The sequence below is a fragment of the Prunus mume genome, linkage group LG1, assembly GCF_029339155.1.
Source record: "Prunus mume cultivar Tortuosa linkage group LG1, ASM2933915v1, whole genome shotgun sequence".
Taxonomy (NCBI): domain Eukaryota; kingdom Viridiplantae; phylum Streptophyta; class Magnoliopsida; order Rosales; family Rosaceae; genus Prunus; species Prunus mume.
In genome coordinates, this window is record NC_142698.1 from 13,480,075 (window position 1) to 13,499,434 (window position 19,360).

General features: G+C 35.0%; 2 protein-coding genes across 2 annotated transcripts; both read left to right on the forward strand.

Moving 5' to 3' along the window:
* Positions 1-228: 228 nt before the first annotated feature.
* LOC103340908 (cyclic nucleotide-gated ion channel 1-like) lies at positions 229-3,760 on the forward strand. The gene is made up of 7 exons (XM_089051795.1): positions 229-577; positions 718-948; positions 1,457-1,538; positions 1,692-1,743; positions 2,249-2,360; positions 2,558-2,800; positions 3,135-3,760. Exons 1-7 carry the CDS (start codon positions 458-460, stop codon positions 3,600-3,602), a joined length of 1,308 nt encoding a protein of 435 aa, XP_088907921.1. The 5' UTR covers positions 229-457; the 3' UTR covers positions 3,603-3,760.
* A 7,197-nt stretch (positions 3,761-10,957) lies between these two features.
* LOC103339493 (pectin acetylesterase 5-like) lies at positions 10,958-15,493 on the forward strand. Its single transcript, XM_008242791.3, has 12 exons — positions 10,958-11,307; positions 11,407-11,489; positions 11,634-11,763; positions 11,888-11,967; positions 12,109-12,198; positions 12,516-12,640; positions 12,985-13,045; positions 13,444-13,497; positions 13,594-13,671; positions 13,761-13,866; positions 14,381-14,526; positions 15,090-15,493. The coding sequence occupies exons 1-12, from the start codon at positions 11,070-11,072 to the stop codon at positions 15,210-15,212; spliced, it is 1,314 nt and encodes a 437-aa protein (XP_008241013.2). The 5' UTR covers positions 10,958-11,069; the 3' UTR covers positions 15,213-15,493.
* The last annotated feature ends 3,867 nt before the right edge of the window (positions 15,494-19,360 follow it).

Sequence of the window (19,360 nt, forward strand, 5' to 3'; positions counted from 1 at the left end):
GCTGATTGCCCCATTTCCATGCTGTAGAAAGAAAGCAGCTCCAGCTCCAGCTCCAAGTCCTTGTTGAGCAATAATCTGAGAGGATAAACAAGTATCCTAAACAAGCTTCAGTTATGGAGAGGTCTAATCAAGAACCATCTGACTCTCAAGAGTAAGTTGTTTTAACTCTAAAATAATCAAATGCAATTGAGCATCTATCTCTGTTAATATATCTGCATGAATAATTATTGTTCAGGACGGCAGAGAAGAGATCAAAAGGATTGCATTTCGGAAACGTGCATCAAAATGGGATACGGAATTGGTAATATTATTCTATATTTTATCTGTGTCACTGGATCCTTTGTTACTCTACAGTCTTATCCTCAACGACGACAGGAAGTGTGTCGTAGTGGACACAAAATTGCAAAAAATAGCTATTGTTTTGCGATCATTGGCAGATCTTTCCTACATATGGCCCATGATTCGTGATATTCGTGATATTCGTGGTTTGCTTCGTATGTTTGGTAGTCGTTATGCAGGACGAGTATTTGTTTGGAGCATGACAATGGGAATTTTAGCTGCTCTTCCTGTTCCGCAAGTAAGAAACAATTTCCTAATTATGTATAATTTAATAAGGCTTTCCTCTCCGATTGCACAACCCCTTTGGTCATCGACATTTTTAATTCTTTTTATTATTTCTGTTATAATTCTTTTTATTTTTTAATGACACGTGTGCAGATGGCAATTTCAGTTTTCTTTCCAAGGCTGAGGGCCTCGAGAGCTGTGAACAGAATGAGGATTATGAATTCACTTATTCTATTGCAATATGTGCCACGAATTTATCCAATATACATACAGTGCAAATCTCTTAACAAGAATAAACTCGACAATTATATTTCTGATCACCCAGGGCGTAAAACATGGGTCCCGGGGCTTCTCAATTTCATCCTATATATCCTTGCTAGTTATGTAAGTTTCCATTTGATCTTAATTTAAAATTTAATTGTCATCTTTAAATAAAATACATTTTTTTTTCTTCATTATTGTCCGGGTCAGATTGAATTTTGATTTTAGTTTTCTGATTAGATACATTTTTTTAATATAGACCCGAATACAAAAGTATAAGTACATTAATATACCTATAAATATGAATTTAAATGTAATTATAATTTTGTACCTATATAAAATATATAATATATATATATATACCTAATTAAATTACTAAAATCAAAATTCAAAGTGGAACGGAAAATGAAATCTAAAGTGGACGGAGGGTTTCATTTTTCCCCTATTTTTCCATGAGCCATAAAATATTTTTACAAGCATTAACATAACAAACATGGAAGAAATAAAAAAAGATTTTTCATTCCCAAATCAATTTTCATGCGAACTAAACCCAATCCTAGTGCATATGCATATTTCTTTGATATTTTCTTGAATTTTCTCTAAGTAAACTAAGTACTTCTTGGTGTTTTAGGTATTCGGAGCATTTTGGTATTTCTTTTCTATTCAACGACAAATAGAATGTTGGGGACATGCTTGCCAAAGTGGAAATGGATGTGAGTTCCGTATCTTTGATTGTGACGATGGTACACTCAGAAATGTCACGCTTCTAAATGATTTATGCCCCATAAATCCATCAAATGCAAAAGTAGTATTAAATTTTGGTATATATCTTGATGCTCTCCAGTCTGGCATGTTGGGGTCAACAGATTTTCCACGAAAGGTCTTGCAGTGTTTCTCCTGGGGCGTACGAAATCTAAGGTTTGGCTTATGATAAGTTCCGCTTGCATATTGCACATTTTACAATAAGTAGCTAAAACAATTTTACAATAAAAAATACACTTGATTGAAAGTAAACATGTAAGTAATAGCAAAAATGATGTGAGGTTTCAATTTATAAGAGTTCCAAGTTTGAATCTCATTTCTCTTAGTACTAATAATAAAAATTGTCATCCTTTGCAACCTAAAAGGAAGATATGGAATCCTCCTTCATGTTTTCCCTCACCTTTCCCCCTCTCGTAGACTTTTTAACTCATTCAATCAAGATCCAACAGAAGCTGCTTGTGCTGCGTCAAGTTGCCATGTTATTACTTTTGTTTTAATAAATAAATAAAAAAAACTACTTTTCAGATTTCTCTCATTTTCCTAGTGGATTCCAGTCCCTTGTTTGTTCCTTCTAGGCTTACACTTGTAAGCTTTGTTTGCTTGTGCTGCGTCAGATACTGTTGTATTTATATATAGCTTGCTCCTCTAATTGATTTTGCAGTTCTTTTGGTTCGAACCTCAAGACCAGTATGAATGCATGGGAAACCCTCTTTGTGGTTTTTATTTCTATAAGTGGCCTGCTACTGTTCATATATCTCCTTGGACATTTGCAGGTTGGTGATGATGCACTACTCTTTATGTAAAAATGTATTCTTCTTAATCTAAAGGCTCTTCCTTATATCACTTTTCTTGTTTTGAGTAGTTTCTATATATGTAAAAGGGTCATGTTGAAAACCTATATATATCTATTATATAATGCCCATGTATAATGCATAGAAACTTGAGGACTGAACTAGTTGTTGTTGAATAGAGATTTATGCAGGCGACTAACAAGGAATATTGGATTCGGCAGAAGATGAGGGACATAGAGTTTGACATAGCACTAATGTCAATTGAATATGACCTCTATAACAATACAGCGGATATCCGTAAAATAGTACGAAGACAACTTCGACGAGAGGAAGATCTTGCTGTGGAGAATATATTCTCTATTCTTCCCTTCCGAGTTCAGAAAATTATCAAGCGCCATCTCTTATTGCCTAAACTAAAGGAAGTATGTTTCTATGTCTACCAAAAAAGTATTGAAACATCAACACCACCTTTCTAAGTAGACTAAAAGATGAAGGACTATATTAACTGATTTGAGAGTTTCGAGTTGAGGACTTAATAATCAAAATTTTAAAAAAGTTTAAAAACCCCTTGTAATATACAAACTTGTGGTTACAAGCAACAGATTCACACTAGTGTGAGAATGGAAAAGTATAAGTTATCATTAGCTCAAATAGAAAAGAAGAAGAGGGCGTACAAGTTTTTCTCACACATCTTGTTTGCTAGCTTTGTATCGATCTCTTAGTGTTTCTCAATTACATGTATGTACTGAATCTCAGGTGCCAACGCTTCAAGGTATGGACCAAAAGGTGTTGGATGCAATATTGAAGGATCTTGAGCAAGTAATGTATGATGGAGGCAACTGTATTATTCGAGAGGGGGAGCCACTTGATATGATGATCTTCATCACACGGGGCATGGTTCTTACCTACAACACTACTAGTACTGGCCATGGTGGAGGAGGACGTGGCTTGTCAAACACTATACATCCGTGGCTTTTTAGGGGTGATTTCTATGGAGAAGAACTTATAAGTTGGGCATGCGCAGCGACATCAACCTCCTTTCCCGACTGGCCCATCTCCAACAAAACCCTCAAGGCTCATGAAAAAGTTGAAGTCTTTGCCATAAGAGCTTCTGCTTTACTTCTTATTGTCTCTAAACACAAGGAGTATTTCAAGACAGAGACACAGCGCCCCAACCCAACGGATGACACTCTTATTGGGATAAATGAATATGGCAATTCTTAAGTTATTACATGCAATATTGTGCAAAGTCAGGTACCCACTTGTTGGCTAGCTAGCTATAAGGCCCTTGTTAATTATCTATAACCAGATTTTTGTGAAACCAGTTATATAAAGTTTGTGCATTATTATTGTTTGCATAATTATGAGTATCCTTAATCTTAGATTTTAGAGGCTATTAGGACGGGCACGGCCCTCCGATTGTATAATTCTTACATGTGTGCATGTGGCTAGCACACATGTATTTTCGATAGAAAATAATTATAGCGTCGCGGTTCATCTTACGTGTAGCTTGACTAGCTTGAGGCTTGCAAATGAAAAATTCGATTCAATGTATCGGTCCCTTTAATTGGTTGTATAACAACAGAACATTGCGGCAAGCTTACCAACTCATTTCATATGAATTTCACTGGTTTTTTTCATTCATGCCCAAAAAGAAGTTCATAACAGCGTTGTGTACCCTAAGGCAGGGGTGGCTTTGAGGATGTGCAAATGGTGTCACCGGACAAGGCCCTCGATTTTTAAGTGTCCCGAAATTTTTTTACGTGTATATTATATATATATATATATATATATATATATATAAAGCAAAAGGCAGAGAATGATGAAACATTCAAAATACCAGAAAATGCCTTTGGTTAATTCAAATATTAAGAATTGAAATTATTAATTAAATGAGGATAATATGGTAAATTCACATTTTTTTCATATTAAAAAAATTAAAAATTAAAACAAAATCAAATAATAGGTCATATTTTTATGAAACATAACTACCCATGTTATTTTTTCTTAATTCTAAAAATAAAAGAAAAAGGAAAAAAGAAAAAAGAAGACCAATTGGAGCATGTGCCAAGGGGCTAGTATATATATATATATATACACACACACACACTTAAGCGTGTAGGATAATAATAAAAGTGTGCATTTGGTTGAGTTGGAATTCACAGCCTTGATTGATCAAGTTAGATTCCAGTATGTATTGTTTCATTCAGTTATTGTATTTTTACATTTCTACTCTTCTTTTAATTGTTAATGGCAATGGCATAAACCAAAAAAAACAAAACAAAGGTATTTAGTTATATATCCATTCTTACCACTAGTGATATAGATAAATTCTACACCATTTAATTTCTATAAAAAAAAAAGAAGAAAAAAAAAAAGGAGCTTTAGTAATATACCCAAAATAGAGGCTTTAATTATTAAAAAAACCCTACATGAAATGCACTTTAGAAACATATCCAAAAATTATTTACTACATATGAAATTAGTATTGAAGTTCTTATAAATTACATATCTCCCATTGATTAACTTAAAACAAGCCCAACACAAAATTCCCAAAAAAACCCAAACACAAGCCCAGCAAGCCCATCCCATATTTATTGAAAAACCCCAAATTAAAAATAAAATAAAAAAAAATCACCAAAACCAAGGTCCTGTCCCCATGACCCTTCATTCTCGATCAAACCTCCGCAAACCATGTCATAGAAGTACATTGTTAATACAATATCATAAAAGTACATTGTTAATACCATATCATAAAAGTACATTGTTAATACCATATGTCATAAAAGTACATTGTTAATACCATATTATAGAAATACATTGTTAATACCATGTCAAAGCATCCACAGTGGGGGAGTGTAAATTCGGGGGTGTAAAGCCACTTTTACATCCCTTTTACACCTCCGGGGGGGTGTAAATATGTTTTTTGCTCCAATAAGGAGATATGTAAATTTAAGATGTATAATTGTTTTGTTTGTCTTAATTCGTTTTTGTGTTAAATTTGTATTTTGTGTTTACTTTATAATTTTTTTTTTATTTTTTTTTTTGTATTAGGTTAATTTTATTTTTTTCAAACAAATAGACCTAAAAATATTTAAATTCGGAGAAAAAATGATTTCATCCAAAAATAACCGTTGGATCAGATTCTCTGATCTTCATCTCAACCCTTGGATCAGATTCTCTTTTCTTCATCTCATCCCTTTGATTCTCCCATCAGATATCATTGATTTCCTATAAATATGTTCACTTCATCAAACCTATCTCTTCACTTCATCTAACCTATCTCTACCTTCACTTCAAGAGCATCCATCTTATCTCGTGTTCTTTCTTCTTCCTGTTCTTTCTTCTTCCTCTTCTCCCCCCAACAATAAAATGAGCAACCAACACTTGTTTGACACTGATTCTGACGAGGAAAGTATGGAGGAGATGTTCATAGAATGGGAGATATCACAGAAACATAATGCAGAGAAGGCAACACATGGTGGGTCGTCATCAAGAAGGAGGTATGTACCAAGAGAACAAGAAGCTGGCCATATGCGCCTTATGAAAGATTACTTTTGACATCGTGGCCGAATGAAATTCCATCGGCATTTGAGGCTGTTAGAAGTTTGATTGGAGGGGCACAATTCAAAGAATTGTTTATGAATCCTAGCCCAAAATGCATTAGCTTGTTGGGAGTTTCCAATAATTGGATCTTCACTAATTGCTAGGTATGCATGGCATAGAGCAACATCTTCCTCAGTGGAAAAGTTTGGCAATTTAGCTCTCTTTGAACCCTCTCCAATTCCACTCATTTTGATGATCACAAAAGATAGGAAAGCACAACAATAATAAATAAACGTAGGAAGAATTGTGAGTAAAGAAGAATTGTGATTTTATGAACAAAGAGATGGGTATATATAGAAAATCTGAAATTTTCTTGGCCTTGGATCAACTAGCCGTTGGACTTGCTGATTTTAGATGCATGAAAAATTGAAGCTGCTGCCTTGAACTGTTTGGCATGTTTTTGAAAAATCAAAGGCATCTATTAAAGCTGCTGCCTTGAACTGTTTGGCATGCATTTGAAAAATCAAAGGCATCTATTAAAGCTGCTGATCCTTCATGAAAAAAACTGTTGCTTGACATGAAATAAAAAAAGCTGCCGCCTGATTCTTCATGAAATAAAAGCTGTTGAAGATTCTTCATGAAATAAAAGTTCTTGAAGGCTGCATGGCCGATTCTTCATGAAATAAAAAGCTCCTGGCTGATTCTTCATAAAACTAGCCGTTGGTGGGGTTGGGGGAACAGAACAACCAAAAAATTGTTTCGCATGTGATTTCTTTTTCTAGCAAATACTGTAGCCGTGGGTCCCATGCTTTTTATGCTGACTTTTACTCATTTTTCTTTTTTTTCCTCGGGTAGGTCCCGCATGTAAGGGATGTAAAATTAGATGTAAATATACATTTTATTTTACATCCCCATGGTGGTGATGTAAACGTACATCCCTTTACACCCCCCATTGCAGGTGATTCCGGTGACTCGGGGTGTATATTTAACATACACCCCCCATTGTGGATGCTCTCATAAAAATATATTGTTAATACCATACTATAGAAGTACATTGTTAATACAATTTCATAGAAAAAAAAAATTATTAATACAATAGAAAAACATTGTTAATACCATTTCATACAAAAAAAAAAAAAAACCCAAAAAAGCCTAGCAAGACATCCGATATACTTTGCAGCCATCTCCAATTGTCCACAGTTTCACCATATACAATCGCAAAGGCAAAAGAAAATAACTCTACAAGAAGAAAAAAAAAGTACACAGTTAATCACAGAAGTACACTGTTAATACTATGTCATAGAACTATCTTCTTAGTAAAAATCACATTTTGCATATCATAAACTTCAAGTGCACACCTATATATAGAGCAAAATATAGAGCATGCTTTGTTATACTATGTCATAGAAATACACTGTTAATATTATGTCATATAAATCAATTCAATTGCAAGGTATGAACAATATAACAACTGTTCATACCACTTACTGGAAGTTAACAATTGTCCATACCACTTACATATAACAAATTGTATACTACAAATCAACTTACCAGCTTGTTGCAATTTACAAGAGTCATATATTCCCACAACCACTCAAAAAGCCAAAATTGACTTGTTGCAAATGCCACATCAAAGCACAGAAAAATGAATAAATTCAATCACACGACACACTTAGAATGGGTTCAAAATGATAATTTCTCTCTTCCCCAAAACAACAGAAGACCAAAATGAAATCAAAGCCTGACCATTAAATTCAGCTGCAATTCCATTACAAGCTTGTAAGGCAAAAAGAGCAAGCTCTCTTTCAGCTACCACTCAGAAGCAAAAACAATTGCACAAAACTAGTACAATAAATAAACCAACTTTCTCATTTTAAAACTCTAAAAATGAGGAATTTGTGAATATTGACACATTTTTATCCGCAATCCAATTTCTCAAAACAAATGTTTTAGCAAAACATATGTAACTCACCCAATTTTTTGGTTAAACTTTTATAAGACTCTTAGCTAGCAGCTTGAAATGATGTATAAAGTTTGGTCGCTAGCAGCTTGAAATGATGTATCAAGTTTGGTTTCTTGGTTGGGCCGTAGTTTGTTGGCTAAGCATTGCTGGAGTTATAGTGGTATATTTGTGCATGACTTAACCAATGTGTCCTAAGTAAGACATGCTTCAAGGCAATGAATACAAAACATGATTAATCATTTATTACATTGTAAATGCTACTTGCTTCGTTGTGTTACCTCTCTGTGTAAAACCTAATCTTGGCCAACAAGTCTGAGTAACCTGAAATCAAGGTAAAATTTGTAAATACAAAGATGAAAGTCTAATTCTTGTTGTAAGTGCGAGGTTATGAGTATCCGAAGACTTAGATCATTGGACTATTATGAAATTAAAAATTTTATGTATCTATCTATGTTCTTTGGATCATTTGACAACACCAAAACTAAATGAATTAAAACATATGTTGTACCTAATAGATAGGCTTTGGTCAATCATAGAGCCAATAGTAAGGAAACTGAATTTGGTTAATATTACAGGGAACAATCCTAGGAATGGAGGAAAGGCATACATCCTTTCTGTAATGTATTGGCTAATTTGTATTTTTGGTGCCCTTAAAGAAAGAAAGGCCATGGCAATGCTAACCTGACCCTGTAGCACCAATTATATTAATTTTGCTTCTTCTTTTTTTCAGTTAAGAACTATGTACATGGAAAATGGATAGTACTATTATTTGTGCTATTTTGTTTGTTAATTAGGAAAGTGTATGCATGAAAACTGAACAGTATCAAGTTGAGCTGCTAGACCACAGATTTTTCTCTTTCTTTTTGTTTTCTCATCAGCCAAAGCAAATATGCCTATCACGGCTAAAGAACAAATAAATTAGTTTCCTTTCATACTGAAATGAGAAATCATCATAAGAATAAATGGTGAAAATTTGTACATCAGAGGCATTACTGATGAGCTCACGGAGAAGGATCTCCCTGTTACTATGGAGGGTGTTGATGATTAAACAGAAGCTGGTTGATCTCATGGATTAGGACCCGAGTCCACCTCCTAAGTTGTAAAACGATGTTCTCAAGGTCGGCGTATCCCGCTCTTCAAAGAAGAGCTTCTTCAATGCTGGCCGTAGAGAGGAAGACAAAGCGATAGGCCCTCTGGCTCTAGAACAATCGTCGTCGTCGACATCAGCAATTAGGAAAACACCAGACAGATCTGGCCATTGACACCTCAAATCTACAGAGTGGCCACATGAAAATGAAATCGAGTCGAAATTCAAGTAAATTAAGCAAAAATCAAAATGAAGATAACAAATTGAAGTAGATAGAACAAACCTGCAAAGGAAATTGAGGCATCGGCAGCGAGAACAAGTGTGAGGTCACTGCCGTAACGGAGGTTATAGTCGGTGTGACGAGGGAGGATTTTTCTACCATAGCTATAGAATAGTTTTTGAGACTGTTTGGTTTACTCTGAAGGCAGAGAGATGGAAGAAGGGAGAGAATAGAGGAGAGATGAGGGTTTGAAGGATGAGAGGGAATTTTTATGTTCTCTGCATTCTAATTCAAGTGAGATCCAAAACTAATTTAATGCTAAAAAGGGTAATAAAGGTATTTCATCTTATTAATTAAATTAAAAAATATACAATTGTTGATTTTTGGGTTTATTTTGGGCGTGTTTTTATGTATTAAATAGTGTAGGGTATATTTATAGTTTCATGTCTAGGAATGGATATTTCACTAATTTTGTAATATAAAAAAACAAAAAAAAAGGACATTTCATATTGGCTTTTTTAAATATAATTTAGGGCTTATATTGAGCATAATAGTGAAACTCCAAAAAAAAAAAAAAAAAAAAAAAAAAAGAGTATAGTATCTCTATCAAATGTTTTATAGTTTGGGGCCTTTGCTTGCAATGTAGCGATCATTTTGAAACAACTCAAGGATGTGTGTGTATGCTAATTGCTATGATTACTTAACAGAAACCGTGTAACATCCCACATCGACCAACAGAGAGGGGGTGATGTGCCTTATATGTACATGCCCACCTCCATCTAGCACGAGGCCTTTTAGGAGTTCACTGGCTTCGGAGTCATGGGAACTCCGAAATTAAGCGAGTTGGGGCTAGAGCAATCCCAAGATGGGTGAACCACTAGGAAGTTGCTCGTGAGCTCCCAGAAACAAAACCGTGAGGGCAGAGAGGGGAGGCCCAAAGCGGACAATATCGTGCTACGGTAGAGCCAATCCCGGGATGTGACAAACCAATTGTAAATACTGCACGCCCTAATTATAAACCCAATTTAGTGCTTGAAACTTGTAAATCATGAGATAATTGTAGATACGTGATATCGAGATCTCTATTCTTACCATGCTACAAATCTCATGTCACTCTAGTTAAGGCTTTTGAGCCATATATTCTCGATCACAATAAATCATACATGCAACATGTAGATGGTTGTAGATACCAAGCCATAACATTTTCTTCTTTAAACATAATGCCACCTTGTGAAACATGAAGCATGCGATGGGTTTTATATACATTAATGGTTAAGAGTTATTACGCATAGTACACTTCGGTCATGTTTGGTGACTATGATTAAATTGGATTATGAGGTAGAATTGAATTGCATTGGATTGAAAATGATAATACAAATCCAATGATGTGTTTAGTACTCCACAATAAGCTCCCTAAACTACCTCCTTAGACAAATTTTAGGGAGAAATTAGAAAAATACAACTCCAATCATATGCCCTATCCACATTCTAAAATAGAGAGACTTCCTAGCAGTTCCCTATAATTTAATGATGCTTTGTTTTATACATTTTTTAAACTTTTAATTAATGCTATTTATTTTTAATAGAGATGAATCAATTATATTGAATTAAAAATAATTATAGTATTTATAACGAGTATGATTGAAGTTCAAATTTTATAGAGAGCTTTTAAAATAAGAAGTATGATTGCTGATGCTTTTAAGTATAATTAATAGATTGGATTAATTGAAATGTGCTACCTTATTCTATAAACTACGCGGCTGATTTTTGCCGGGACAAAAAGAAGTAGAAAAAAATGTTGTTGTCTTGTTGAAGATTGGGAATTGGTGTTTTAAGTGTCCAGTTGACTCCGCGAGTACAAAGCAGAGCCAATTGATGGTAGGGTCAATGGCAAATCCTAGGCTTCGCAGCCTGCTCTGGTGGAGACGGTGGGCCAAGAAGGACTGGGCAATCGCAGCCGTCGGATTTACCGTTGTTGCCTTCGCTCTCACTCTCCTCTCCAACTCTTGGCGCGATGAACCAGACTCCGAAATCACCCGCCCATTTCATCCCATCACCACCTCCGATTTGGTCGAATTAACCTTGTTGCAAAACGCTAAAGCTAGAGGCGCCCGTACTCAATCTCATCCCTCAACTTGCCACCTAAATTTCGATTCTTTGTCTGTGTTTTCAGTGCCTAATTCATTTCTGGTTTAAATGCATGGGTTTGCAGTATGTTTAGATGGAAGTGCGCCTGGCTACCATTTGAAAAAGGGCTTTGGATCAGGAGCTAACAATTGGCTACTTCACATTGAGGTCTTAATTCAAATTTTATGCTTTTTGGCATGTCTACAATATGATGGTTTCATTCAATTTCAGTGCATTTACATGTTCTAGTTGATATGTTTGTTAAGAAAGCAAAGCTGGGTAATGGGTTTTGGGTGGAAAATTGAAATACAGGGTGGAGGTTGGTGCAATACAATAGAATCTTGTTCATATCGTAAAGGGACCTCATTAGGATCTTCCAAATACATGGACCATAAAGTTCCCTTTTCTGGGATTTTAAGTTCCCACCCATCAGAAAATCCTGGTACTTCAATTTGTCTCAGCTGCTATCTTATCACCATAATGCTTCATTTTGTAATATTAACTCAGTGTTAGTTGTTAACCCGCTGATTGATGAATTTCAATTCCATTTTTGGAGCATTGTGTAGAGTTCTTTAACTGGAACAAAGTCAAAATCCGGTACTGTGATGGCGCATCCTTAGCTGGCCACCCAGAAAACGAGCTGAAGGTAAATTTATGTTTGAAGATTTTCTGTCCTGTTTCGGAACCGGTTATAATAATTTTATTAATGGAAGAATATTGTCTTTGAGGAATTATATGAAGAAAGTTGCTCGTTGGTTCTAACATTGTCTGTTCCTCCATTTCCTAGAATGGATCAGCACCTTTCTTTAGGGGCCAGCTCATCTGGGAAGCAGTTATGGATGAACTCTTGTCAGTTGGCTTGTCAAAAGCCAAACAGGTATATCTGTGGTTACTCCAATTAAGCTCTGCTTTATAATAATGATCTGTAAACTTACAGATCTTAAACATCAATAAAATTTTATGCATTCATATGGTTTGATGGTTATGAGTTACGACTACACAAGTTGTGGTTTGGTTAGTTCTACAAGGATATGATTGGTCCACAATTTGTAATAAACTTCTGCAGAAAAAAAACTTTGTTTCCTGCACTGCATGAACATCTTTTTAATGCCTCACATAAATTCTATTTTCCAGCATCCAAATTTTATCAGATTGGTCCATTTCTGTTAATATGTATGAGTGACAATCCAACAGGCCCTTCTTTCGGGATGCTCTGCTGGTGGGTTGGCGACTCTTATACATTGTGATGACTTTCGACGCCTTTTGCCTAGGGATGCAACTGTCAAATGTCTTGCTGATGCAGGTTTTTTTCTTGATGAGTATGTTTATGTGTACTAGTGCCTTCTGTACCAATATTTTTTAGCTAATCTGTTCAGTATGGAGTCTTTTCTAGGATCATACTTCTTACATGTACTCTTCAAGGACAATGTTTCCTATCAAAATGGAATACGTATCATACTGTTCCCTTTTCTAAAAGATTTTAAATTCTTCCTATCAAGCTACAGTAGGAATGTTGAAAAGTCTTGCATGCTTTTAGTAACTAGTTTCTGTACATGGATTATGTTTTTCCCTTTGTTTTGCCTAAGGCATCCTATGTGCTCTAGATAGTGCATAAAAAGGAGGGGAGAAATTTTTTAGCCACTCTTTGTTTCCTACTTTTCAGGAAAGATGTTCTCCAACATCGGACCATGAGAGCTTTCTATCATGATGTTGTCATCCTTCAGGTTATACTATAATCTTTACTGGTACCCGTTTATGTAATCTTTAGCTAACTGATACCCATTTTTTTTTTTTCGTGTATAAATTTTAAGTGCTTCCAAATGGTGATACTGTAAAGTTTGCGAGGCCCAGCATATGATTATGGGATGTAAAAAATAGTCAATGTGCATTTGAATTTTTAATAGGTGCATCTGCTAGTTTTTATTTGAGAGTCTGACACATCATATTTGAGACATGATTTCATCCATCTTCAGTTTATCTATATTACCTGTATGAAAATAAAATGTGTTGTCATGCAAGGCTATATGAATCATTAAACAGACTTAGGTCTAGCTGAAAGCTGTAGGTTTAGCCCATTAATCATTATTGGTGTCTCTAGCTTATTTTTGGGTCATGCTGCCAGGGTTTAGCAAAAAGTTTGCACAAGGATTGTGTTACAAGAATGGAACCCTCTAAGGTAGGTTTTCTTTTCCTTTTCTGTTTATGGTACCACTGACATAATTTGAGAGGTTTCTTCTTATTTCCTGTTATTTGTTGTGAATTTTTATGACAGTGTCTCTTTCCTGAAGAAATTATTAAAAACATTAACACCCCAGTGTTCCTAGTCAACCCAGCTTACGATTTTTGGCAGGTAGTTTTCCTCAGAACCCAAGCTTCATTTTCTTGTCATCAGAATTGATTCCACATTCGTTTTCTCATTTCCTAATTGGATATCATTAGATACAACATATCTTGATACCTGAAGCATCAGATCCACATGGCTATTGGCAAAAGTGCAAATTGAACATTCACAATTGCAATCCTAGCCAGCTTGAAATACTACAAGGTAATTGGATATGCATCTTGTGACCCAATATGTATTTCCTGACAGTCTAGGAAAGTCACATACACCTAATGCTTGCAGCCTGCTAGTTGTGATCAACAAGAAGTTTGGTTCTTCTCATCATGCCACATTTAAACTATCCTATAAAATTATTACACTATGGTAATTGTTCTATAAAAAATCTCACTGGGACAATCTGGTCATAGATTTTGTGGACCATAAACCAGCATCTTATACAGTTGCAAGTTGCAAACAGTGGGCATTACTAACGTCATATTATTCGGTTATCATTTACCAAGGAAATATCTTGTGGGACTTACTAGTGTGCCTGAACCCTTTCAACAGACAAAAATTATCGCATCGGTTCATCTTACATGCACTTTAAGCTTCACTAGCTTGAGGCTTCTCGGGAGATGAAAAACATGATTTAATGTATCGGCCCCTGTAATTGGTTGTAGAACGAATACTAATTGTAAACAGAATATTGTGGCAATTAACTTATGAAATTATTTCACAGGGTTCCGCGGTTCGATGCTGAAGGCGCTGAATGAATTCCAAAAAAAAAAGGAGGGAGGAATGTTTATAAATTCATGTTTTATTCATTGCCAGACGTGGATAACTGAGACATGGCATTCACCAAGTTCTCCACGAATAAACAAAAAGGTGAGGAAAGTTTTATGATCTTATTTGAATGTGGACATAAGATGAAGGTTTCTTGTTAACTAGAATAATAATTCAGAAAGTATTAGATAGAGAGAGACCCTCAGTGATCACTCTCTCTCCCTCTCCCTCCCTTGCTTGTTTTGCTCACTCCCACTGTGGTTAGGTTCAGTGTATAGTTCATAAAGCTGTTCATAAGCTTAATGTGCATGCGTCATAGTTGAATGTGATTATGATATACATATATCTGAGTTCTATTCAGCGACTTTAGCGCCAGCAATGTAGCACTCAAAAAATTGGAAGTTTACAGGGCAGCTATAGTTTATTCCATCTGTAAGATAAATCCCGTTATGCATCTATCTGTCTTGTGGTTTTACAAAATGTGTATATGCTTTATACTTGTAAATGTTGCTTTCATTTATTTTAGGCGTTCACAGTAGCGACTGAAAGCCTAAGATACCACAAGTTTGGCATTATGGCATCACATCTTTTATAAAATAAAAAAAATTGTTTTCTGTCATTTTTTGGAACTGAACTTGTTATCTGACTGATTTGAACTTTGATAGACAATTGCAGAGTCTGTGGGCAATTGGTACTTTAGTCGGAATGTCGTAAAGCAAATCGACTGCCCATTTCCATGCAATCCCACCTGCTATCATATGAATTTCACTGTTTTCTCACGAGGTTGATTGAACTTAGAATGCCTCCAACGTTTTGGTGTGTTTTTCCTTGTAGACACTGAGAATGAAGATGTGTAGAAGAAAAGAAAAAAAAAACAGTTTTATATTACATAGCAGGATCACTTCTTTACCTAGAGGAGAAACACATTCTGTAATTTTCTTTTTTAAAATCTTGGAGTCCATATTAACCAGTTCAAAGGCCTTTTCCTTTCAATATAGCGATTTCAATGTAGGGATCGATATGAAACAGCTTTGTGATGTAATTAAGCGCGCCGTGGATATCTTTTGTACCTTGATTTCCATATTTTTTTGGTTGTCCTTGATTTCCATATGAGAGAGAAAGAGAGAGAGGTGGGCTGGCTGTTGTGGCTAAGAGAGAGAGAGGGTGCTTTGGGATGCCAAGCCTCTGCAATTAGCATCGGTGCATTTACACCTTTTTTTTTTTTTTTTTGGGTGTGGAGAAAAAGCGATAGTATTTATTGATAAAACAGAACAAATACAAAGCCTCCTTTCCTATGAACCAAACGGGCCTTAGGTTTGTCAATGAATAACTAATAATATACACAATGCAAAGTCATAACAAGAAGTACAATTGAAAGCGCACGTACGTTTCACATCCATTATCTGTGCTTGTAACGGTCACATCTGATCATATATTGGACACTTCAAAGGAGAGTCACCTTGAGAACGAGACTAAAACTTACCTGCAAGATTCAATATTATATATATACATATATGGTTAATCGTTTTATTAGTCCTTAAACTTAGACCCGATTTGCATTTGAGTATCTCAATTTCCAAAATGGTTCTCGTGGTTCTTTAACTTCACTTTCGTTAGGACAAATGCTCTTGTTGTCAATTTTTTTAACTTTTTCTGTTAAATGTAGGGGCAAAATGATATTTTTATATTAAAACCAAAAAAATGAATAAAAAATCATATCTTTAAAATAACAATAAAAGAAAATCAAATAAAAATTAAGTTTGAGGGGAGTAGAAATCAGGATAGAGGGGGAGAGAATTTAATTTTAATTTTTTAATTCATATTTTAATCATTTTTTATACAAAGATACCATTTTGCCCCTACATTTAACAAAAAAGTTAACAAAATTAACGGTAGGAGTATTTGTCTTAATGAAACTGAAGTTGAAAGACCACAGGAACCATTTTGGAAATTGAGGTACTCAAATGCAAATCGAGTCTAAATTAAGGAACTAATAAAACAATTAACCCTATATATATAGTCCTCCCTATTGAGGGATCCCTCAAATAATTTTATTTGAAGGACACCCCTTAGGGTTCCCTATGAAATTTTTTTTTAACAATCCAAACCATCTATTTTTTAAGTTTGCATTCATGGATCATCCCTGCAAAAAATTAGACAAATTGAAAACTGTTTCGACATCCAATTGTGTCCGACAAAATCAACGAACACGGTGCTTTAAGAAAGTATTAAAATTTCAATAATTAAATTGAGTGGTCAAATGATATCAGATTCAAGTGATTTTTTGTAGAGATGATCTTTGAATGAGTATCTACAAAATAGATGGTTTGGATTAGTGAAATACATACGGAGTGCGCCCTATAAAAGTGTCCCTCAAATAAGTTTATTTAAAGAATCCCTCAATCAAAATTCTCTCTCTATATATATCAGAAAGGGAGAGAGTGAGCCTGAACTAATTGCAATATTATTGCAAGTCCCTTCAGTGGAAAGCATATTGTTTTTCATATTCTTATGAATTTCTCTAAGTCAAACCGTTTTTTTTGTTGTTGTTGTTTTTCATGTTCTTCTTGGTTCTTTTAGGTATGTGGAGCTTTTTGGTATTTCTTTTCTATCGAACAACAGATAGTGTTGGAGATATGCTTGCCGCATATAAATGGATGCAAGTTTAGTATTTTTGATTGTGATCATAGTATGCTCAGAAATGTCTCACATGTAAATGATCATTTATGCGCACCAACATTTGAGTTTGGAATATATGCTGCTCTCCAGTCTGGTATGTTGGGGTCAACAGATTTTCCGCAAAAGTTATTGCAATGTCTCTCCTCGGGCGCACGAAATCTAAGGTTGGCCTACGAAAAATTTCGCTTGCATATTGTACATTTTACAATAAGTAACCAAAACAATTTTACAATCAATTACACAATATACTAGCCAAAAACAATTGATGGATCAATTTCCCATTCTCTATTAATTAGCTCTTGTGATAGTAGTACTTCTCTGTTCAATGTTAGAAGAGTTCCCAAGTTCTTCCGTCCCCTCCCTCAATAATAAATTAAAATATATATATATATATATATATATATATATATATATAATAACCGTCCTCCTTTGCAACCTAAAGCAGGATTGAATTATCTTCAATGTTTTCCCTCTCCGTTAGGCTTTTAAGAGAATCCTTCATTTTCCTCGATCAGCTCATGATATATAAATAACTTGTTTATCTTTTTCAAATCAAACATAAGTGGGTTAAGAAAAAAGTATTTTCTAAGTTCATATATCATTTATTGATTATTTATAAGCTCATATATAACACATGAAAACCCTACAAATTACCCTCACCATTAGCCAAACTTTTAGTATTGACGTTAAGTGCCAATGTGACATTTGTATGACCCTTATTTTTTTTAATGATGTGTACTCCACGTAAACAATAAATTAATTAAACAAATCAAAGAATAAAATAAATATAAAAATTCATAAAGCCAAAAGGAAAAAAACAAAACAAAACAAAAAAACAAGATAACATCCATACAAAAATAAAAGACTTAAACTAGTACTTACCGTCCTTTTCTGGATATTGTTGTATTTATATATTGCTCCATTGATTTTGCAGTTCTTTGCTTCGAACCTCAAGCCCAGCAGTAGTGCGTGGGAAACCCTCTTTGTGGTTTTTATTTCTTTAAGTGGCCTGGTACTGTTTTTATATGTCCTTGGACATTTGCAGGTCGGTGTTTATGTAAAATTATTTCTTAAACTTAAAGTTCCTCCTTCCATTTCCATGTATCATTGTTCTTGTTTTGAGTACGTAGTTTCTATGTAAAAGGGCCTTGAGGATTTAATCAAGTACTAAACCTACTTCTTGTTGTATAGACTACATTTATGCAGGAGACTAACAGGGAATTTTGGATTCTGATGAAGATGTGGAACATAAATTCAGTAATAATATCGCCTCTCTAATGCGTATACTTGGATATATATCTGGAAAATAGTACAACTTCGACGAGATGAAGATCATGCTGTGGAGAATATATTCACTATTCTTCCCTTTGAAGTTCAAGACATATCAAGCGCCATCTCTTCTTGGCTAAACTAAGGACAGTATGTTTCTTTGTCTACCAAGAAATATTGAAAAATCAACACCACCTCTCTCTCTCAATAAATTATCGTCCACATTAGTAAAACGATTTTGTAGCTTATGGGATATTGTATCGATGTCTTTATTTATCTTACATGTACTTCATCTTAGGTGTCAATGCTTCAAGATATAGACCAAAAAGTGTTGGATGCAATCTTGCGGCATCTTGAGCCAGTAAACTACACTAGGGGCAGCTATATTATTCTAGAGGGGGAGCCACTCGATATGATGATCTTCGTCACACGGGGCAATCCACTTACCTACAACACTAATACTGGCCATGGCGGAGGAGATAGTGGCTTGTCAAACACTATAGGCTGTCTTGCCGGTAGTGATATGTCTATGGAGAAGAAGTTATGACTTGGGCGGCCACATCAACCTCCTTTTTCGACTTGCCCATCTCCACCAAAACTCTCAAGTCCCACAATAAAGTTGAAGTCTTCACTATCATGGCCTCCGATTTGCAGCTTATTGTCTCCGAATTCTCTCAGTTCTTTCCCCACAGAACTTTCCCCACCCAACTGATAGTACTCTTGCCTGAGATACCCGATGGCAACTTGTAGGTTACATGTGCAATGGGTGACCGCCGTAGGTACCACTTGCTAGGCCTTTGTTAATTATCTTTAACCAGATTTTTAAGTGAAACCAGTTATTATTGTTTGCATAATTAAGTTGAGTAGTCTGATCCTTAATTTTAAGCTATATTTGGTAACTAGGATTTGATTGAATTAGGAAGTATGATTGGATTGCATTAGATTGGATGATAAGTATCCTTCATTAGAGTGCTCCGGATTTGTGTCG

Bases quoted from the DNA above. Each gene is read 5' to 3' on its own strand.
- LOC103339493 (XM_008242791.3), top strand. From the start codon at position 11,070: ATGGTAGGGTCAATGGCAAATCCTAGGCTTCGCAGCCTGCTCTGGTGG. The intron at 12,199-12,515 runs GTATATCTGTGG...ACAATCCAACAG, and splicing joins GCTTGTCAAAAGCCAAACAG to GCCCTTCTTTCGGGATGCTC. The intron at 14,527-15,089 runs GTGAGGAAAGTT...GAACTTTGATAG, and splicing joins CTCCACGAATAAACAAAAAG to ACAATTGCAGAGTCTGTGGG.
- LOC103340908 (XM_089051795.1), top strand. From the start codon at position 458: ATGATTCGTGATATTCGTGATATTCGTGGTTTGCTTCGTATGTTTGGT. The intron at 578-717 runs GTAAGAAACAAT...ACACGTGTGCAG, and splicing joins CTGCTCTTCCTGTTCCGCAA to ATGGCAATTTCAGTTTTCTT. The intron at 2,801-3,134 runs GTATGTTTCTAT...ACTGAATCTCAG, and splicing joins TATTGCCTAAACTAAAGGAA to GTGCCAACGCTTCAAGGTAT.